General features: G+C 33.3%; 1 protein-coding gene across 1 annotated transcript; it reads right to left on the bottom strand.

The window, feature by feature from the left end:
- Nucleotides 1–17,402: 17,402 nt before the first annotated feature.
- Nucleotides 17,403–23,863, bottom strand: LOC139851565 (ABC transporter E family member 2). Its single transcript, XM_071840648.1, has 11 exons — nucleotides 23,652–23,863; nucleotides 21,910–21,995; nucleotides 21,712–21,809; nucleotides 21,120–21,237; nucleotides 20,915–21,004; nucleotides 20,520–20,824; nucleotides 19,899–20,094; nucleotides 19,607–19,792; nucleotides 18,908–19,177; nucleotides 18,412–18,657; nucleotides 17,403–17,912 (listed from the first exon to the last, which is right to left on the bottom strand). The coding sequence occupies exons 1-11, from the start codon at nucleotides 23,752–23,754 to the stop codon at nucleotides 17,793–17,795; spliced, it is 1,818 nt and encodes a 605-aa protein (XP_071696749.1). The 5' UTR covers nucleotides 23,755–23,863; the 3' UTR covers nucleotides 17,403–17,792.
- Nucleotides 23,864–24,371: the final 508 nt, after the last annotated feature.

Raw genomic sequence — 24,371 nt, 5'->3', positions numbered from 1 at the left:
TGTAGTATAGTATGAATGACGCATCCCCTGCGTCCGGATTACTATACTGTGAATCGAGTAGCGAGGACTATCGGTAGACTCTAGTCCAATCAGCTAGGAGTCGTGTGCTCATACAAGCCGCCGATCCTCGTATTGTCGTTATCTTTGTTGTATGTTGTTAGGACGTTAGCATACTTTGTAGCTGAAGCTGGTTTGATGCTTAGACTTGATCTGTTAGATAGATTCCATTCACTTAGCAGTCGTGCTAATCCCCCACAATTCCACCCTTGCAGGTTCAGTGTTGCATGTTAGATTTCAGGGTGAAGATGGGATGCTGGAAGATAAGTTTGACTAGTCGGAACTCTGATGTCGTGTTTTTATCACTAGTGTCGTATTTAACATAACACCCGGTTTTACTGTTAATATCTGTAATGGACTTTTAATATTTATTATTATATACTGACATGTAATCGAGATGTCTTTTACATAACTAATAGATTTTATAAACGGGACTTTCGCTATATATTGAAAAAAAAAATCAGGGGTGTTATAAGTTGGTATCAGAGCGTAGATTTGGCAGCATGTTCACGTAAGTGATATGTTCCCAAATCAAGTGTCGAGTCAAACATATCTTGGGGGACGGGTTAAGTGAATGGAGTAGGTATAAATGTGTTAGTTGTAAACTACTAACCTTTGTTATACTAAGCTTTGGTGTGAGATGATGTGCAGTACAGATGTGGCTGATAGTGACGGTAACGCTGTGGCCCCCAATGCCCCTAGAACAGTCAGAGCTGCAGAGTACAAATGTGTATGAGGTAAAGAATCTCGAGGACAGATGTCATGGCTGTAAGGAAAAATTACCGAAGGTTCAGGGCAGGTAATAAAGGTTAGGGCAGTAAACGTAGGTGGATTCAAATATTGTACCTTCAGATCAGGCGATCTAGTCAGTGTCAGGTGGGTATTCAGTTTCTTCTTAGATATAACCAGATGTAACCGCGGTGGGTAATATTCTCAGTCATTGATGATGCAACCTCATCAATAGCTCTACAGCAGTACCATTATCCGATACAGAGTAGTAAAAAATAAAATAAATAAATTAAAAATGGAATAATAATAATAATAATAATAATAATAATAATAATAATAATAATAATAATAATAATAATAATAATAATAATAATAATAATAATAATAATAATAATAATAATAATAACGAAAGGGCTCCGTTAGACAGACTTTAGGAAGTGGAGCACTTGGGTATTCCGGGATGAATCAATCAGCAATCTAGGAAGTTTAGTGGATTTGATCAAATAAAAGGATCAAGACAGAATTGTACACGTTCGTCGTATAGGGTATGATGTGGCAGGTACGGGTCGCTCCACTTTGGGATATGATTTCCTCTGACAATGAAATATGTGAGATGTGATATGATAGATCAGGAGGTCAAGTTGGGCTCTTGCTGAGATATTATATATATTGGGTTTGTCAGTGTATGGGATATGGCGCGTCTCGGTGTACTACAAACCAGAGATGGAGTTCTGGGGCGGGGTCCGGGGCACAGACTTTATCAACCAGGTGATCTTTTGCTCTTGTGGTCGGACAGGAGAGAAGAAACCCACAATGTTTATAACAGGAGCATACCAGATGTTGGTAAAGACCGGTGATGCATATGAAGACTTGACTGCCAGTACGTGTTTTATTACATTTTGTAATTTTTATTACATTTGGTAATTATTGGTGTATGTCGTAAGTTACTATTTGTGGATATGTATGCTTCATATTTTTTGTTGATGTTGTAGTGGAAACTTATTTAGATGGTCTGTATAGTTTCCTGTTTAGTTGGTGCATAGCAGCTTAATTACTGTAACATGCTTGCCATGCTAGTTTATATTTGCTACTTGCATTGCATGAAACATGTTAGTTTTGTTAAGTACCCTGCTTTAGGTATTGGTTAGTAATACTGATTGTGATTGGCCTGTTAGTCCAGAGTTGATCAGATACTTACTGCTATGCTTAATTTGGTTGTGTTAATTAAGACTTGTTTGAAGTCTTTTTCTTTACCGTTGACTGTAGACCGGCGGGACACACGTAGTGACCCGTAGGGACTGACTAGTTAGTAGTTCCCTTATTTCTTGACCAGAGACTTGAGCCTTAGTTTGTAGCCGTGTGATGCGTAGTCTGTATGTTTATACACCGTGACTGAACCAGTAGGTGTGACTCGCCCAATAGTATCATAATATGATTGGACTCGTTGTGTAGGACCCGTAAGGTTGTCCTAAGGAACTATATTCCTTCTTTAGTTTGACCTGGACTTGTGTGTGATCCTTAGAAGGTAAGTGTGTGCGGTTTTCTTAAATTGGCCTCTTAGGCAGATAGAGTCGAACTTTGACCTGACCAAGGATCGAGTGTTGGGTGTGCGTTGACCTTATGACCAGTGCGAGTGTCTGATCATGATTGGGGATGGTGACTAATGTCTCCTTAGGATAAGTTGGTATGGCTTGACTATGACTACTTTCCAGAGGTAGTGCGATATCGTCAGTTGACAATTGTGACTATAAAGGACTTAGATAATAGAAATGTCGGGATTTATCAGTGTGTTTGTCAAATGGGATTATTTGGGTAATTTGACCAGTGTAGATGTGACGAACGTGTAAATGTGTTTAGAATATATTTGTTATTAGTGGATTATAACTATAAGTGACCGAGAGAATAGACTATGATGGATTAACGGATTCAATTAGAGTCTTGGTCCGAAATACTCGAAATGAAGGTATGATTTGGGATGATGTATTACGTCTGGCCAACGGAAATACATCATGGTAAATCATGTAGTAGTTTCAGGAATCGGAGAAGATGTAGTGATTGATGGATTAGGCATGATTGACAGTTTATTATAGTTTTCAGAACATTTTGACTGAAAGTTGACTTTGTTGACGTGGTACTGACGGACGTGATGTACTTGGACTTTGTGTAGTTATTGGTTAAATAGGTTTGAATTGTGGACCTGACAGAATTTTAACCAACTGATGACCTTTTTGAAGTAACTTTAGCGATGTCGGGCTCGTGTATTAAGGTTACTTGAGGGAAATAATTAGTAGATAATTACTTTCAGAATATGATGACGGTTATTCTATACATGGGATTCGTGACTTAGTGAATAAATTAACTTGAAATCCGTGTTAGTAATCGTTTCTACTATGGATGAGTTGACCAAGAATGCGATTTAGTCGGTAAATTATTGGGTGAATATTGACTCGGTTGAGCGTATTTCGATGAAATTCTTGAACACCCGGTTTGAAACACGTATTGAGTTACGGAATTCGGGTATTTTTAGTGTGATCCGAGTTGACTTAGCAATATAGTATGGTTGGAACTAGCTAAGTTTGTGAGTTTCAAGATAAGTAATAGCTAATAGCCAGTTAGTTGGACTGTATTGATTTGGAAAATTCAATGAAAATGACTCAGGGATAACCTCAAATCTTGATTGATAGATATGATGTAGTGGGTCATTAGTGGTAATTCGAGAGGTTAATGTGTAAACCTAGACTTGAGGTGAAATTTTCGTGGAAATTCGTAATATTGATGACAGAACAAATATGGGATTTGGACGGAATTGGACTTGTTCAGTTTTTAGTTAGTGGCGGGTTTTCAGCATTGGATTACTTTTGCAAGTGGTGAGGACTCTAATCTATACCAAAGTATAGGGATCGATTCGGGTATTCGTGTAGTGTAAATAAACTTGCAGACCGACGTATAGCGGGTCTTTGATCAGTGGGTTGGTAGTATTATCAGATGATGGTGTTCGACTTTGGACTAGTGAGTTTTCATTTGACCTACGAGAATGGACTGAACTTTGTAACGCTTGTGACTGTAAGACGTGACATGACTTAGGTCTCGTTGTAACCCGTAGTGGTGGTTTCTAGTGCCCATGACCTTTGTTGACTTTGACTGACCGGATTCCGAGGACGAAATCTCTTTAAAGGGGGGGAGATTTGTAACATTCGGAAACCGGACCTAGGTGAAATTTACTTTTTTGCCCTTTTATGTTTTAAAATGCATTTTAGTGTAATAATTAATTATTAATTGTTTATATAATTTTTATTAGTCCTTTGGGTTCGACTTATGACTACGGTCTCAAAACCAGTTTTATTATTTATTTATGACATTGCTTGGTGTACCGAATCGAATGCGAAAAATATCTGAAAACAGTTAAATACCCGTGTATCATTGGGTGTGGGTTTAATACCCATTTAATTAGCCTATACCGCCCCCTGATTTCATTTTATACTAGTTTCTGTTTTCCCTTCTCTCCCTTTCGGTCTTCACGCCCCAAACAACAAAACCCTAGCTTAATTCTTGTTGCTTATGGAAGTAATTCAAGTCCTAATCTGATTTTGTGCATCTTTAACATCTAGCAATCAGGTTTGTAACTCCATTCTTATGAATTAATTCTCATTCTCATATTTTAGGGTTTATACAAGTTTTATTAAAATGGTAATTTGTGCTTAAATCTTGGAATTGGGTGATGATATTGCTTGTTTTATGCTAGATTAAACATAGTTAATTGTTAGTAATTGTTTATGGGTTGTCATTTGTTATTAAATTGCAAGAAACAACACTTTTGGAAACCACCATGAGAAGGACAGCAGCCATGGCTGCTGCCGCTGCTGTTTCTGGGCTGCCGACCGCCGCTGTCGGCTGCAACTGGCGGCCAGCGGTGGTGGTTGGTGGCGGTGGCGGTGGTTGTCGCTTTTTGGTTCCCGGGATGGTTTAATTTGATAGTTTGGACCTCGACCCATTCGTATAAATTATGTTTGATTCGGTTTCCCCATCGTAAGACCATGACCTATTTGTTAGCTTAATTTTGGGTTAAAATTGTTTAAGTGTGTTATTTTGCTTGTGGAATGCTAGATTATTGTTGTTGTATGTATGTGCTTGATTATTATCATGTTAAATGGTCAAAAAACTGCTCGAAACTCGATTTTTGTGGGCGAAAACAAGAGGGACAACAGCTACATTGCTGCTACTGTTTTGCGCTGCTGAGCGGGGCAGTTTCTGCTGCAAATTTGCAGTTGGAGCTGCTGTTTGCAGCCTTATATGCTGCTGCTATGTTGCGGTTCACCCACCGTGACGCGCAGCGGCTTGGCGTGGACGCACCCCGATGACCCGTATACTTGTTTTATGGTTCGTGTGTTGGTTTGTTCTCCCGTTTGACCCTGTTTGACCCTCTTGGATTATATTGTGTCAAAATGGGTATTTGTTGGTTGTGATACGTACACGAGGTTGTGTTAAGTGTATATGCATGTTTCAATATTTTAAAATGGGTTCTGAGCTTATTTGGGTTAAAGTGAGAAAATTATGATCCATTTGGGCCATTAGATCTAGTTGACCCATTTGTGTGACTTGGCATTGTGTGTGTGTTTATATATATATATATATATATATATATATATATATATATATATATATATATATATATATATATATATATATATATATATATATATATATATATATATATATATATATATATATATATATATATTATATATATATAGAATGTAAAGTAGTTAGTAAATGTGGTACGGTTTACTAAATTGTTTAGTGTTTATTCTCAGGTGATTAAGACGAGGAGAAGACTCGGTGATATTAGACTACCGAGTTTTGCTAGCGATCGGTGAGTGGGTCTATCTCCGGATAGAGTTTGAGTAGTAAGACGTGCTACTGTTGTTTACTCTATTTATTAGATTAGTGTTATATCCGATTGCCATGTTTAGATAATGGTTAACATGTTAGCGAATTATTACATGTTGATGATATTGTGTGATATTATGTGCACTGTGTTTGACGCCAGCCAGGCCTGGGGAGGCTGGGGACTCATAACCGAGCCTGGGGAGGTTAGAGTCCGTATGAGGTCAACCGAGCCTGGGGAGGTTGGGTTCAAAGGCTACTGATTGTGTAGTATAGTATGAATGACGCATCCCCTGCGTCCGGATTACTATACTGTGAATCGAGTAGCGAGGACTATCGGTAGACTCTAGTCCGATCAGCTAGGAGTCGTGTGCTCGTACAAGCCGTCGATCCTCGTATTGTCGTTATCTTTGTTGTATGTTGTTAGGACGTTAGCATACTTTGTAGCTGAAGCTGGTTTGATACTTAGACTTGATCTGTTAGATAGATTCCATTCACTTTGCAGTCGTGCTAATCCCCCACAATTCCACCCTTGCAGGTTCAGTGTTGCATGTTAGATTTCAGGGTGAAGATGGGATGCTGGAAGATATGTTTGACTAGTCGGAACTCTGATGTCGTGTTTTTATCACTAGTGTCGTATTTAACATAACACCCGGTTTTACTGTTAATATCTGTAATGGACTTTTAATATTTATTATTATATACTGACATGTAATCGAGATGTCTTTTACATAACTAATAGATTTTATAAACGGGACTTTCGCTGTATATTGAAAAAAAAAATTAGGGGTGTTATAATAGACTTTATAATCATCATTTGCCATGTTACACGACTCTTACATTCTATTTAATCTTTGAACATATCAAGAAAATATATTCTTGATAGTTCTATCCTCAGTAATTCTGGTAATTTACCAAATCAAATCGTGATATTACGCTTAGAACAGTAGGTCCATTCGAAACTCCATACCTACAAATTCTGGACTATTACTCGCTTAACTTTGAGTCGAGAGGAGAATAAAAAGGCAAAGAGCTCTGACATATAAGGGAAAATACAAAGCCCGATAACAAAATGGAAATTACAAATCGTGTATATCAATGCGTATAGCAACATAAAGACACGGGAGAATTAAAAATACTATAACCCCAAGAGCATAGTAGAAGTAAACAGATTCCTCTGGTGGTAAAAGAAAAAGAAGAATGACTGCATATATGGTCAACATAATAACAAGTATCAATACGGGATTGAGCATATTAACAAATCTTTTGGAAGTATGAATTGAGGAAAGAAAGTATAGAAGTGGTGAAGATAATGAAACGAAAGAAGCTAATTTATAGCAAAATTCCAAACACAGCAATCGAGGTAATTCACCGAATTTAATCAAAGAAATCTCAAAATTCCTTAATTACCAGAGAATCAAATCTTATAAAGATTATGAAGATTTCTTTAATCCCTTGAATTCCGGAAATCAACTTTAGCTATGTCAAAAGTTAAGACGAACATTTAATTTTCTCATTCACTTTTTTTACGATAGCTTCGTTTATACTCTTCCTATAACCGAATCGTTTTATCCATATTAGTCAGTAGTGATAAAACTTTATTTTTCAACTTATATCCATCATTAAAATATTCTTAAACAACGAAGATCTCTATCAAACTTCATGACTATGATTTTCATGAACTCCTCTCTGTTTTGTCCGCCCTAATATTGTGACATAAACGCTCGAGATTTTAAATGAGCTCAATAGTATTCATAACACATTTTATGTGTTCAGTTTACTAAAATGCTTGTATAGCACCATCATCCCTTCTAAGGATAACCTAGTCAAATGACACTCTTGTTAATCTTTAGATAACCACCGCATTAATGATAAAATGCATTTCAACGAAGAACCTGTAGAATTTATGGTTTGTATGATTTAAACTCTTGAAACAAAACAATATTCTATCTGTTGGAATTCACGCAAGGCCCCGAGTATACCTGGGAACATGAAGACCAAATGAAACGTAAATATCCTCGTCTATGTACGAACAACGCCGATTGATGGCAACAACTAAATTTCGGGACGAAATTTATTTTAACGGGTAGGTACTATAACAACCCGAAAATTTTCGACAAAATTTAAACAAAAATCTTTTAATGAATTCATTAAACTTTGACCAATTTCGACGACTCACGAACCATTATTTGTAAATAATTATGTATAAATATTAATTTGTTATATTAATATTATTATTATTTATCATCATTTACAAGTATTATTATTCTCAATATTACTAATATTATTATCATTAATATTATTAGTGTTATCACTTTTACTAAAAAGTGATAAGATTAAAATAAATATCATTATTATTAATACAACTTATCATTTAAAAATATTATTATTATTATTAATAGTATTATTAACATTTTATAATGATTATTATCATTATTACTAATTATAATTAAATTTATCATTTTATTATTAATATTGTCATTTATATTATTATTATGTATATATTAGTATTTTTATTACTCTTAATAATACTAAAAGTATTATTATTAATATAATTATTAGTATTATTATTATTAATATATTTAATAATAATATCAATTAAACATAAATTAAAAAGTCAAAAGAAATGTGCCAATCTTATATATTAAATCTGCTTTTTATATATATTTTATTAAATCGTTAATTTTTTTTATATATATTCACGATCTGCTTTATTTTTTTTAATTATTGTGATCTGCTTTTTATTTTTTATCCATAGAGATCCATCTTTATTTTTTTATTTATTCATCTGATTATATTTTTATTTATTCCTACTGGTTTTTATTTTGTTTTCAGTCGACACTTTTTGATTATAAAACAATTGATAGATCAATAATGTGGATCAATTCATTCATTTCTTCAGTATCAATATCAATTAAAATCACTCCAACATTTGGCTGATTGAATTTAAAACATAAAAGATAGAAAACAGCTCGCATTCCTCTGTTCTTCTTCCATTTTCTCAAAACTTCAAAAACGAATCCCATTTCAAAATTCATAAATGTAGTTGTGTTTGGAATCCTCTAAACAATCTTCCTGTAAAATTCCAAAACCCAATTTATTATATCGTGTACGAATTTTGAAGTCAAAGTTTTATTTTTAAAAAAGTCAAACTATGTTCTTCGATCAAATTCAAGCGCAATTTGATGTTTCCAGTGAAATTAACGATTGATAAAGTTTCTAGGAGTGTTTTTAAACATAACTTGTGTTGTAACATTTGTCTATAACGATCTAAAAGGCAAAAATCAAATTTTTTTTTCCTCTTTACAACAGCGACTGCAGCAGCTGTGCTATACCATTTTTTTTATTTTTTTCGTGTTTTAATTAATTTAATTACCCACTAATTATTACTGTATCGTTATAAAATCCTAAAACCAATTATGCATTCGTGTTTTGATTAATGGATTAATTTTGGGTCGACTAAGTTATTTGAGGAAGAAGATGAAGTTCAGCACAAAACAGAATACGGGTTATATATTTTGGAAAGGGAAATAGATTAGAAAAACTGATTTGGAAGGATGGTTTGGGTGTGTTTGTGTTAAGCGGGAGGTCACGGGTTCAAGTCCCGTCATGGGCATATTTTTTTTAAAGGGCTCCTAAGGTAGTTTTATTTACTCTTATTATTATTATTATTATTATTTGTAACAGACTGAAACCCGGACTAGTTGTAAGTTGTCTATTTTACCCTTAGAGTTTGTGTTTAGTCTTAGGTGCTTTTATTTTAATTATTTTATTAGTATTTTATTATAATTGTGTTGTGACCAGTTTGTGACAAGGGTCCCAGAACATGTTTGTTTATTTTAATTGGACCTCGTTTGGGTTACCTAATCTTGTGCAAAAGATATCGGATAACTGTTAAATACCAGTGTGTGATGGGGTATTGTGTTTTAACACAAATAAAAGCTGGTGACCAGCTCCCTTCTTGAAGTTTTCTGATTTTTTTCATTTCACTCTCTCTCACTAAACCTAACCTCACCATCTCAAACCCTATATTGTTTGATCTCGAATTGAAGCTTGATTTTGGTGTCAAAATGTTCCTTGTGTCATTGTGATTCGAACAAGGTAAGGTTTGTAAGATTTCATGATCAAATATGTAATTAAATGGGTTTTTAAGTTAGTCTTTGTTAAAATGGGGTTTTGTGTCAAATTGGTAGAAATTGATGTTGCTTGTCTTTGAATGTTGTGGGTTTATGTTCCAAAAAGTTTAGTGTACGAGTTGTGTTCAGTTTTGAGGTCAAAAACGTGTCCAAAGTCAAGATTTGGTGATTTTGGGTTGAAACCCATCACTTTGCTGCTGTTGCAGCTGATGAACTACCTTCGGCCGATGGTCGGTGACCATCGACCGATGGTGAGGGACGATCGGTCGGTGGACAGGACCATCGACCGATGGTGTATGACTTCTGACCAGCTGATGTAATTTTGACGATCGGCCGATTGGGGGAGACCATCGACCGATGGTGTGTTGACGATCTGCCGATGGATGGGACCATCGACCGATGGTCTTAGGCAGTGAAATTTTTACTAAGTGTTGAATTATAGCTGTTATGTTGTCCGTGTGTTTTTATGATTTTCAGGATGTAAATTCTGAAAATGCACAAGTGTTAAACATGAAAATTTTAGCGGACGCATTTTTTTAATAATTTTGCTATAATGCGCTGTCAGTATGTCTAACCTTGATGGGAACACTATTCTAACTTGATTTTTGTTGTTCTCAGGAGATAAGGACAAGGAGGAAGCTGAGAAATAATAACTGAGCAGTTGCTGGTAATTGGTGAGTGGGTCTATCTCCGGATAGAGTTTAAGTAGCATATCATGCTACTGTGGTTGACTCTTTTATCATGCATAGTGTAGAAATTTCCATGTTAGATTAATATAGTATGCATGATGTTGTATGTGAATTATGTGTGCACTGTGTGAATGGCACCAGTCGGGCCTAGGGAGACTGGGGACTCGAGACCGTGCTTAGGTGAGGTTAGAGTCCGTATGAGGTCAACCGTGCCTAGGGGAGGTTGGGTCCATAGGCTACTGATTGTGAAGTATAGTGTGAACGATGCATCCCCTGCATCTGGATAACTATACTGTGAATTGAGTAGCAGGGACTATTGGTAGACTCAGGCCCGATCAGCTGGGAGTCGTGTGCTCGTACAAGCCGCCGATCCTCGTATTGTCTTATTGTTTGCTAGTCGGTAGTTAGCAAGTGTTGTTGTTAGTATATAGCTTGTGTGTGGCTTAAGCTATATGTGACGATCGCTCCAAATCCATATGGACGCACACGTCATTCATCGATTTCATTGCGAGGTATTTGACCTCTATATGATACGTTTTGTAAACATTGCATTCTTTTGAAAAGACACACCATAAATGAATATTTAAATCAAAGGTTTTCGACATCTGATGATTTTTACATATAGACAATCACCGTAAATAATAGTTTATAATAGTACTTCCATTGACAATGCAGTCAAAATAAGATACATGGTGATGATTTGGTGAATGCAACGTTTCCTTGATAAATATGCCATGTAAGACTCCATGAACATAGCTTGTCTAACATATAAGCAAACAGCGGAAGACTTCTAGGAACCTGAGAATAAACATGCTAACAAGTGTCAACACAAAGGTTGGTGAGTTCATAGTTTTAGTGTTTCGCATAATCTGTATATAAAGGTGGACCACAAGATTTCAGTTGTTTCATCCAGAAATGTTTATCAAAATATTCTACAAGATTGAGCACCCTGGTAACTAAACTTAACGTATATATAATTTGTACCCTTTGTATACTCATCTTAATAATACACTCAAACCAACGTGTACGCTTCTCAAATAGCATACGTCCGTTAAAAGGCTAGTGCTCTAGCTCGGACGAGGATATCAAGCCCTATGGATCCATATACTACTACTCGCGCCCACCAGTTCTTATAACTGGCAGTTACTAGTTACCAAAGCTAAGGGATTTTTGGTTCAAACTCAGTGTAGAATTAAGTATGTACTTGTATCCATTGCGTTTAAAATAAATTGCATGTATTCTCAGCCTAAAATATTTAAAGCATTTAAAAAGGAATCTATAAACTCACCTTAGCAGCATATAAAGTCGTTCACCAAAATGTGACTGAAACTCGGATTACCAAATAACCGTAGATCTCAACCTAGAGAACATATGTTGGTCAATAAATGTCTATTAAGCTAGGTCAGGTCATAGTGTATCACAATCCTAATGCTCGAGATCGACATACAAAAGTTATCCAAAGTTGTTTCAAAAAGTTAATTTTGACAATAGTTTAACAAAACGAGACGTGCCTTATATAAGATTTCATTTACTCGGCTGGTAATATTTAAAAATCCATTTTATCAATCTTGTAAACAAGTTGTTTAAATCTTAATTGCAGATTCAAAAGCAATTTCAATTAACGTCAATCATAATTCAGTTGATCATATCTTTTAATCCATTCATCGAAACTATTCGATATCTAAATGAAAAGTTATTGATTTTTCTCCAGCTTTCCAAAAACATGCATATCATATACCTTTTATCAGTAATATATGTATTTACTTCATGATTCATCATAACTGTTTAACGACGAAATTTAGCATACAAGCATGTATAAATATATATACTCGAGCACTAGACATGGATACACAATTAATATATAAAAGATAAAATATGAGTGCTTACGTATCAATATTGAGATTCAATATTGTAGGAAAGTATGTAGACGTAACGGAGATGATAAGCACTAGGTTTGACTTGCGAATATTACCCATAACCTCCATAATTATAACCCATAATTGTCTTAGCTCTATCCCGCTCGAAACCCATTTTGAAAGTGACACGCTCATGACCTCGTCGTAGTATTTTATGTATAATACTAATTAATAATACTAATAATAATAAGATTAATAATAATATTAATCTTATTAATAATAATAATAATAATAATAATAATAATAATAATAATAATAATAATAATAATACTAATAATATATAATCCGAGAGAGATAGAAAGATGTGTGCAAACTGAATCAGAAGTCGAGCTTTTATACTTGTGGCCTGAATTCTACTGCCATGCGATCGCATGGTCTCCATGACCATTTCCCATGCGATCGCATGGGAACATTTTCCAGCTCACATCTTGTTTAACATTTAGCTTGTCGACATAATAATATATAATATATATAATATATATAATTTACATAATTAATTATATATTATATTAAATTCACGTACATAGTTGATTAGTAATTTTAGTTCCGATAAGTCGTACGTCATCACTCAACTTATGTCCCGGTTCCGGTTTTTCGAACGTTCTTTCGTACATTTAGAAAACTTGCATTTTACGTTTCGTGTCACGTACCTTTGTCAAAATATAGCCTTAAGTTATCCATAAACTATACCACTCAAAGTATATCTTAAACTTTCGAGTGTTTTGGTCATTTACTTCTATAAATCATCGTCTCGCTATTTGTTAATATATATATATAATATATACATTTTCATTTTGAAATAGTGTTTTACTGTAGCAAAGTTACTGTAGCAAAGTTTTTTTACTGTAGCAAATAGTGATTTTCGAAAACACTGTAGCTTTTCGGGTACTGTAGCAATTCGAAAATACTGTAGCAAATTAGTGTTTTACTGGTTCATCTTAAACGTTTTAGTTAACTTATCTAAATATTAATCGAATCAATAATCGAATGTTAATATCGTTTACTAAATAACTTGATATCATATATATATATATATATATATATATATATATATATATATATATATATATATATATATATATATATATATATATATATATATATATATATATATATATATATATATATATATGCACATTAAGTTATATATATATTGTTCGTGAATCTTCGAGAACAGTCAAAGAATAATTGATTACATGAATATAGTTCCAAAACTTTGAGACTCGACATTACAGACTTTGCTTATCGTGTCGAAAACATTAAATCATTTAAAGATAAAGTTTAAATTTGGTCAGAAATTTCTGGGTCATCACACTATATCTGTTAGATAGATTCCATTCACTTAGCGGTGCGCTAATCCCCCACATATTCTCCCCTTACAGGTTTAGGTACTGCTAGTCGGGATGGGTGCTGTCGCAGAAGACATGTTTGACAACCCAACTCTGATGTGGACTTTTGTATAAATAATGTTTTGTAATAACGTAACACCGTTGTGTAAACTTAAACTTAATTACTCAGATTAATGTAATGACGTGACTTATATTGTGTTTGTTAATAAAGTCTCCCGCTGTGTATTTAAAAAAAAAAAAATGGCCGGTGTTACATTATTATTATTATTATTATTATTATTATTATTATTATTATTATTATTATTATTATTATTATTATTATTATTATTATTGTTATTGTTACAATTAAATTTTGTTATTATCACTAGTATTATAGTTATTACTAGTATTAATACTAATAAAAGTATTAGTTACCACTTTATTATTATTATTATTATTATTATTATTATTATTATTATTATTATTATTATTATTATTATTATTATTATTATTATTATTATTATTGTTATTATAAAAACAAAACAACTTACTATTATTTTCATAAATATTAGTATTGGTATCATTTCCTAAATATTAAGATTATTTTCTATCATAAATACTATTATTAATATTATCACTATGATTATTACTATTGTTATTATTAAAAAGTATTATCATTACTATCATTTTTACAAAAATTATTATTTTTATTACTAATATCATTCTTATTATTACTATTACTATGATTATTATTGTAGATATTACAAAATTATTAATATCATTACCACTGTAAACATATAACATTTTAATTATTATAAGAACTTTCACTTTTACTATTATTATAATTATAATTATTATTTTTACACCTTATTATGATTATTAACATTTTACTACTAGTATTATTATTGTTATTACAAAATAATACAACTCATTATTTATTATCATTATTAATATTATTTCATCAAACAAATACTTATATATGGAATATATATATATATATATATATATATATATATATATATATATATATATATATATATATATATATATATATATATATATATATATAAGTATATATATACAGAAATATATAACAATTGAAATAATATATATAAAATTATTCGATTACAAGTATATGTGTTAATATATATACTTGATATAGGTTCGTGAATCCGAGGACAACTCTGCACTTGTTCAGTGCCATCATACTCGTAAAATACGAAATACAGTATCGTGAGTTTTCATAGCTCCCTTTTTATATATATTTTTGGGCTGAGAATACATGCGCAACTTTTATAACTGTTTTACGTTTAGACACAAGTACTCAAACTTTTATGCTATATACATGCTTTGTCATGCTAAATCCCTGCCGTAATATCGTTAATTGCTGAGGTATAAGATGCAGCTTAGTTATTGTGAGTAGCGCTACTGAGAGTGACGTCTCTAGTCAGTTGACCGTTGGTTTTTGACTACATAATAATGATTCAACGACATGAATAACAAGTGTCACGGGATAACTTTTGTTTAGTCGCGATATTACAAACAGCAACTCTTTCAATTGATATATTTGGTATTAATCAATTTTAAACTGAAATCTTGTGGTCTAACACTATTATTGAAATCATTATTTATGATAAACCTATGCACTCACCAACCTTTTGGTTGACACTCTTTAGCATGTTTATTCTCAGGTCCTACATAATGCTTCCGCTGTGTATTTGCTAATTGAAAGCAACATTTCAACGAGTCATTCATGGATAATTTGAAGGACTTACATTTGCTAATTTGATGATGATTGCTTGCTATGCTTGGAGTCTTCATTTCATATCATATCAATTAAAGACATTTAATGCATTGTTTATTAAATACAATGTAATCTATTTATCTTTCGCTGCAAAACTCAATAAAACGTCTCATATAGAGTCGTTCTCGTTTATACAACTGTGATTTGATATAATTAGTCACAAATACCCCAGGCCCTATTTGGGGGTGTGACAAGACGCCATGAAAATGGTAAAATCAAATTTTCATGAATTTTAAATCCTGCCTGAAATTTAATTTAAAGTACTAACAAATACGTAGGGAGTAAAAAACAGTCACTCAGTCCCTGATTAAAGATGTTTGTTTCCTATAATAGGTCAAAACTGAACCATTCAACATTTAATAAGTTTTTTTCTTTTCTTTTTCTTGCCGAAAAAACGAAGACTTTATAAAGAAAACAATAAGTTTTTTTTTCTGACATCGACATCTGAATAACAAATAATGCTTAATGGTTCAGATATTTAGTGTTAAACCATTTAGAGCTGAAATACTTTCTTAACAAGCACATAAATTTTATGTAATATTCTCCTTGAATTAATAAAAACACTTATTAAATAATTGTATTTTAGTTTTTATTCATATAATGGTTAATAAGGTAACCATCGAGACATTGCCTGAGTGGTACAACTCCTATGTTGATTTGGGGCTCACGTCCTTAAAATAATAGGCGAGGGTTCGAAACCTGTGAGAGCGGGTTTTCTCAAAGATTCTGTTGAGGTATTATGGCGCATGTCATAAGCTTCTCAGTTTCTCAAGGATTTCTTGTATGAATTTTTGATTTGTTAGGGTTCGTGAAACCTAGGGTTTAAGTTAATTTTATTGTGAGTTATTGATATTTTTAAAGATATCCCTTCATTGGTTTCTTGTGTTATGATATGGGTGATGATATTTCCAGCACTATTTTTGATAGATGCACACAAATTACCGATGTTACTCTTAAATTATGACTTACATAATTTTTAGTTGGAATTTATTTCTGGAAGTTAGCTACAAATGATTGTGGATTTATCAATTTAGAAAGTGAAAATATCATCACCGATATGATATATATATATAGGATTTATGAAAATCCGGCTTATTTATATATTTTATTAATTTCTTTAGGGGGGTTTGATTTATTGTACAGGCTTAGGGTGCTTTCAATGGTGACACTCTTTCCTTCCAGGACTAGGTGCCACATTAGCACTTTCTTTTCAGGACTAAACCCATGATTAAACACCACCAACAATGACATACTTCCTCATAAAAATTGAGATCCACTATATTAATTAATTAATTAAATGTACAAGCAAAAAATACTACTTAATATTGCATATACCATGTATACACTCCGTCCAGCAACATTTCACAGCAAGACGAAAGAAAGGGCGAGGCTTGTGGGCAGCGCATGTCTGGACGGAGGGAAGGGTATAACCGTTGGGACCAGCCTTAGAATTGTTTATCTTTTCACTGTTTTCTGTGCTGGGTCTCTGATTGTTTAACAAGTGGTTGTGAAAATCAGATTTCTTAGCGTATTTCTTATATTCTGCATTGCAATTTCATTTATCTTTTTAGGGTAATAATGTCATATTTTGATTCGATGTTGATGAGGAATATATGAAGATTAACTAGACCCAATACATCAACCGCATAACATAATATTGCAGAAGTAAAATGTTTATGGTTGATTTAAATGTCTTGCATTTAGTTGCTACATTTATATCTTTGCATCTTTGTGATTATGGATAATTAATATGTCTTGCATTTAGTTGTCACTCATATCTTTGTGACTGGCCAAGCAACATTTGTACGGTGGAGTAAAAACAAACAAAACGCAACTTCATTTTTCTCAATCATATTAAAAGTTGAACATGAAAAAACTCAACAAAAAGGCTTAAAGAAGAATACTTCAAACTCTTGCTTAAAACAATCAATAAATAAACACGAGCTCGTTGTATATCAGTAAATGACAGTATTGAGCCGGAACTTAAAACTAGCGAACAAAAGGGGTTCCTCCAAACGGGAATTTAAACACTCTTAAGTACAACCATCTGTGACACATAACTGAACGTTAAGTTTCAAACAAGAAAAAAGATCAACCATGGGGTAGTAACATTGACGGGGGATGAACCCATGGCCACACACCGCTAATTTTGATGGCAGATTCTGCTTCTACAGTTGCTATTTAGTGCAATGTGACAACCAAAAGTCATGTAGGGTAAAGCTTGCAACTTGAACCAACATATTACTAAGTTAGTCGTCCAAGTAATAATAAGATCCAGCAAGTTTCTGCTCTCTGTCCTTTGTTGAATTAAGCTTGTTGATTCTTGGTCGGAAATTAGTTGGGTCCCGCCTGAATGTGATGGTCAGATGCTGTATCACACATAACAAACATTAGTTAACCAGCTTTTGTCAACAAAATATTTGCATGCATAGTATAACAGAAAACTGAGAAGCAAACAAAGCAACCCCCATTCAGAAAGAATAAGATTAATAGTAACAACTAACAAAGAAAGATGGCAACATCTTTTAACCCAAGTACCAATGGTGGCAATTTCAACCCATTTAGTAACAAACAGACTGTTTGTTTTGAGAATAGCTAATAGGAAAACGAGTTGAAAATCATCTTCATGTAACTTCTAGTGCATAAACCTTCCTTATTGATTTTATTCATAAACTACAATACTACATTATCATTATACAAGTTTTTCACTCATATGTGACACTATCTAATATATACAAAAAGAAAAACAGCAAAAAAATAATATCATATGAAATTGATGGTGTTTTATCGATCCTGTTACAGGATATGTTCAATTAACCAGTTTAAAATTAACAATAATTTAATTAATAGCTGCAGTGTGAGACTTACCGATAAGAAGAGATTCATTCCAGTCAATAATGACTGAGGCGCATTCGCAACACAATCAACAGACGGGGTCCCTTCATAAACGATAACTCGGTCCGCTAAATAAGTTGCCATTATAAAGTCGTGTTCAACCACAAAAGCTGTCTTCTTAGCATGCAGTATAAACCTCTTTATAACTTTTGAAGCAACGATACGCTGCTCAGAATCAAGATATGCACTTGGTTCATCTATCAGGTAGATATCAGCAGGCTAAAAACGAAAACATAAAAAAAGCCAGGTTAGATCATACAAATTATAAGCTAACCAAAACAATCATGATAAGAATATTCCATGCTCATGTACTTACTGCAATAGCAAAGAAGTTAAATCACTGGTTACATACGGATCATGTAAGGGACAATACAAGTTGGTTAAAATTGAGATATATGAAAGTAAGAAACAATATGCATCGTCACATAAAAAAGCAAACATAAAAACAAAAAAAGGAGGGATTAATTACCTTGCCAAGGCACAGAGTCAACGCAACTCTTTGCAACTCACCACCAGAAAGATTCACAACTTCTTGATCCATTAGCTGCTCGATTTGAAGAGGCTTCATGACATCAGAAACAAACTGAGGATGCATGTACGAATCACGAATTTTTTGATGCAGCAAATGCCTGACTGAATGAGGGAACTTGGGACTGATCTTTTGGGGTTTGTAAGAGACATTAAACTCGGGGATCTCCACCTCAGAGTCTTCGACAGTATCAGGCTTCAGTAAACCAGCCTACAAAAGAATAATAACTGATAGTATTAAGCAATAAACCCCTAAATCTTTCCATGTAACAACTCATGTTATTTGATTGATATATTATGGATTGATAATTTATAAAACTACATTTCTTTTGAACAAAAAAGGTTTTAGGTCAACTAAACCTGCACATTCTTAAACATAACAAAAGCAAGGGCGGAATATAGTGTATCCAAAGGGGGTATCCGCCCCACCTGGATTTAAAAAAAAAAATACCTTAAAAATAATTTTTTTACTAAAAAATTTGGTTATTTCCCCTGTCACTAGTTTCACCCCCTCAATAGTCGGGTTCAAGTTCCGCCCGCCAGTGAACACAGGTTACTTGTTTTAACTCATTACCCAACCCACACATTTGCCACTTCTAATAATAACTGTGACTTGTTATAAAAATAAATTATGACTCACCAGCATACGGATAAACGTTGTCTTCCCTGTTCCATTCTCACCAAGCATTACTATGATCTGAGAGTCGGTGAATTCACCCTCAACCACCTTAAGCTTAAAACCACCCTGTGTTTTAGACATGGTTGGGTATCGATATCGTGCATATGTTTCAATTTCCTCAGCACTCTCTTGGGGTGTCTCCGATACCTTTTTCACCATAAATAATTAATGAGTATGTAATTCATCACAAACAAAATATATGACTTTTTTTATGAAATTACAATTACGATGCTGAAGACTTAAGAAAATGTACCTTGAACGTAAGAGATTCATCACGAAAACGAAGATTTTCTGTGGGGACGTAACCTTCTAAGAAGATATTAATTCCTTCTCTGACAGAGAAGGGTAGTGTCACAACACCATATGCACCAGGCTTCCCGTAAAGGCAGCAAATGAAGTCTGATAGGTAATCGAGCACGCTTAAATCGTGCTCAACAACAATCACATAGCTGAAATTGAAGTTTCAAAGATGAAATCGCATTAGTTTTAGCAGAAGTAACCATATATTTATGAAAAAGATAATTATATTAGTGTTCTATTTCAAGCGGCCAGTTACTAAATTAAAACTTTAACTAATAGAGAACAGGTCAGTTATATCAAATGGGTTAAGCTTTGCCTTGAGTACAATAATTTGCATATAGCCACTAAAATCAATTTTCCGACAATATATACATTACCCTATCAGTGCTCAGTACTATAATATTGAAAGATAGGCAACATAGACTGGATTTAACCAATCGTGGTCTTACCCGTTTTGATCTGTAACAAAACGAGGCATTTTAACCAAACATATTTTGAGTCATTAACCAGCCCGCCTGACCTGACGATAAACTAAAGGCTGAATTAAGAATGCAAGCACAATTAGTACAAATACCTGCTAGGTCGAAGCAAGGATCTGATAACTTGGGCAGCTTTAAGCCTTTGTTTGACATCAAGATAACTTGAGGGCTCATCAAACATATATATCTCCGCGTGTTGTATGGCAACAACAGCAATTGCAAACCTCTGAAGTTCTCCACCAGATAAATCTCCAACATTACGATCTATGACCTGATTCAGCTCAAGATCGGCACAAAGCTCAGCTTTCACATCTCGTTCATCTTTTTGTTCAAGTACTTGTCCAACATTCCCTTGAACTGCTTTTGGAATATGGTCAACATATTGTGGTTTTATGATTGCCTATTTTAGCACAAGAACATTACTTTGATGACTACACGTAGATAAAATAAAATTATTCCATTTAGAATCATCTCAAAAGGATAAACGCACCTTAAGATTATCTTCAAGGATTCGCGTAAAGTAGTTTTGCAACTCAGATCCTCGGAAGTAGGTTAAAATTTCTTGCCAATCGGGAGGGTTCTGAGAAAATACATAAAGCATCAAGTAAAAACAAAAGAAGGTAACAAAAATATGTATGCTAGAAATAATATAGAAAAAGAAAAAAAAAAAAAGGTACAGGATCAGATAGACATACATTAAATCGGCCCAAATTAGGTTTCAACTTTCCAGCCAAAACTTTGAGGGCTGTAGACTTCCCAATACCATTTGTGCCAACCAGTCCAAGAACTTGTCCAGGCCTTGGGACAGGCAACCTGATATTACAAGTTTTTGTGTCAGTGATTAATGTAAACAATGCACATGGCAAACTAGAAGGATCAGACTAGTTAGATAGCTTGTCAAAACTAGGTAAGACAAAAGGTCAGGTTGGATTGGCCATACACACTTTTTGAGTAAGAGTTCCACTTTGTAAACAATTAGCGTCTCAAATATAATTCCAGAAAAAGTATCATTGAATAATAAATTTGAAATTCTTAGTATAGTTGTCGTATGTTTTATAGGGCCACTTTCAACACATCCGATCCTTACCTTTAACCTGATATTAATTGGGTGACTTAAGACAGTTCTCAGTAGACTGGACACGTAGCTTACCGAAACAGCTTTATACAGATTTGACCAACTAAAGATAAACCACAACACCAAAAGACCCAAATATAAGTACAAGGTTGATGTAGCCACATCTATTAAACAGCAAGACACATTGTAGCAAAGTAGAGAGGTTCACTAACCTGTGTAATTTGAAGGTATTGGCCCCATAGCGATGAGTTGTATCTTTATCCAAATCTTTTGGTAAATTAATGATCTCAATTGCCTCAAATGGGCATTTCTACATTAACAAAGCAAAGAATATCATGTTTTAACTATAATTGTTATATGTATTAATAAAGTATAGATCTATGCAGAATAACAGCACAAGGCACACACACCTTAACACATATACCACACCCTATGCAAAGCTCCTCCGAGATATACGCCACCTTGGACGCTGAAGTGACCTCAATACATAGTTTACCTGCGAATAGGAAGTGAATACTGAGTGCATGTTCATTAAAAGGTCTATGGGGCCATATAGAAACTTTTCACTTTGAGCACCATTAGTTAAAATACTTATACGACTGAAGTACCACAACGAAACCAAGTGGTGATCTTACAAATGTTTTCATATATACGTTCCAATTTAAGATCATCCTCAAAGTAAAAAACTTTTAATAGCTTTTGAATGCCAGATCAGCATCTTCTAAAAAAAGTTAACTTCAAAAATAAATAAACTTTTCTCGATAGTTGGACTCACTAACATTCAAAAACTTCACTCCAACTCTCAAGATTTTGTTAAGAAAAGCTTTATCGTACGAACGCATTTAAAAAAAGGCCCTCCTTGGAGATGCTCTAAGAAAGTAATTAACCAACATATCGTGATATTAGAATCTTAGCAGGCATACCTTAGTATCACCATACATAACTTGTTTGTCACATATAAAAGTACTATCATTAAGTCCTAGAGACAATATGCTTATAGATTCATTTAGTTGAATAAAAGCATGAAAAATGTCATTTTACATGAGAGACATACTTTAGTTGGTTTAGCATAAACAAACAAGTAAATAAACAATTATAATTTCTAACTTCGGAGATGTGCTTATAGAATAATCCAAATATCATAAAAATGTTTTAACTTTGGAGATGTGCTTATATTATATTACAGTATAAAGTAGTAAAATGAAAACAATTTAGAATTTTTGGTTCATTATAAAGGCATCTCCAAAGTAATAAACTAAAAAGGTTTCTTCACTTATGGGTATAATAAACCAACCAAAGTTTGTCACTAACATAGAATGGCTTATTTTCTTGCTCTATTCAGCTAGCAGCATCTATAAGCAGGATAAAAATATAAACTAGTAATTACACTTGTGACAAAATTATGCTAAGTGTTCTCATCTGGTCTATATTCAAATTGTTGATTTAGATTTTTTGCAACTCACAAAACACTAGAACATCTAAACAAATTATTACGGGTTACTTTGAGACATTTATGTATAATCCTAGCTTCATAAACAATGATTGTTACATACTTTATTCTATCAATCAGAAAAAAGAGAAGTCAAGTTATTAGTGCCATATATCCTTGGTGGGTAAGGCAAGATGATGTATACGGTAATGCTAATATCTTGGTCACTAAACTGATTGGCGTCAACATAAAACGCCTAGCTTTCCTTAATGTCTCAAACTACGAAATATAATGAAAAAAATTTGATGAACAACAAAACTGTCAAGACAAATCATCAATCCAATATAACACAACTACTATCATCAAGTGCAATCCAGAACACCTAATTGTTGATAAATATATGCAAAAGTTCGGCTACCAAAATATCACTAATAATAAAAATTATTCCTTTTTCCACTCTTACAACGATGAATAAAATAAAAATCAGCTCAGAAATTCAATCAAAATAAACCATAAGAAATTAAAGGATGATACAGAAATTCAATCAAATCAGTACATCAAATTCATATATCTATTCATAGCATAACAGTAATTTACTCAAATTCAACACAGTAGAAGATATGAATTCAACCAAATCAGTACATCTAAAACATCGATTTACAACAAAACAGTATTCATTTCAAATTCAATAAAAAGATACAAAATTTAATCAATTGAATATACCAGTTTTGACAACAGGGCATGATTTCTTGCACTCCTGGCGACACTTTTTCGGTTTGCATCGGTCTTCTTTCAGGATAGCGATACGAGTTAATCGATCAGCCATTGATGAAATCAGAGTGTGTGCGGCGTGTGGTAAGCACGAAGATTTAATTGACAAATAAATAAATAAATAAATAAAACGCCTAGCAGCAGCAGTAGACGTACTATGCACGCACAGCTTAAGCTAGGGTTCCGGAAAATTATAATTGGGGATTTGAATATATAGTCCTTTGTTGTAACGTAATTGACACTTTTGACACAATCTTACGGTTATTATCATTTTTAATCCTCCCAAAATTTAATTTAATGAAACGTGCAAATTGAAAAGTTCTCGTATTCATACATTACGATTTATAATCTTTTTTTTTTTTTTAACGGCATAATAGTAGGGGTGTTCATCGAACCGTTTAAACCGGCCAAACCGGCCGAACCGGGGTATTTGGTTTGGTTTGGCCGGGTTGAGGTGTTAGATTACGGTTCGACAGTTTAAGTTTTTGTCAAACTGGGTTTCTTGGTCCGACTACGGTTTGAGAAAAATTCTAACCGTCAAAACCGGACCGGACCGTTGACATATATATATATATATATATATATATATATATATATATATATATATATATATATATATATATATATATATATATATATATATATTCTTTGAATAGAAAAATTGATTGATTT

This window comes from Rutidosis leptorrhynchoides, chromosome 6 (genome assembly GCF_046630445.1).
Source record: "Rutidosis leptorrhynchoides isolate AG116_Rl617_1_P2 chromosome 6, CSIRO_AGI_Rlap_v1, whole genome shotgun sequence".
NCBI classification, from domain to species: Eukaryota; Viridiplantae; Streptophyta; class Magnoliopsida; order Asterales; family Asteraceae; genus Rutidosis; species Rutidosis leptorrhynchoides.
This window is presented reverse-complemented; position numbering and strand designations above follow the sequence as displayed.

Excerpts from the sequence above, each read along its gene's own strand:
- LOC139851565 (XM_071840648.1), bottom strand. The coding sequence starts at position 23,754 with ATGGCTGATCGATTAACTCGTATCGCTATCCTGAAAGAAGACCGATGC. Across the intron at positions 21,238-21,711 it reads AATACCTTCAAATTACACAG|GTTGCCTGTCCCAAGGCCTG; the intron begins GTTAGTGAACCT and ends TTGTAATATCAG. Across the intron at positions 20,095-20,519 it reads TCCTTGCTTCGACCTAGCAG|CTATGTGATTGTTGTTGAGC; the intron begins GTATTTGTACTA and ends CTTCAATTTCAG.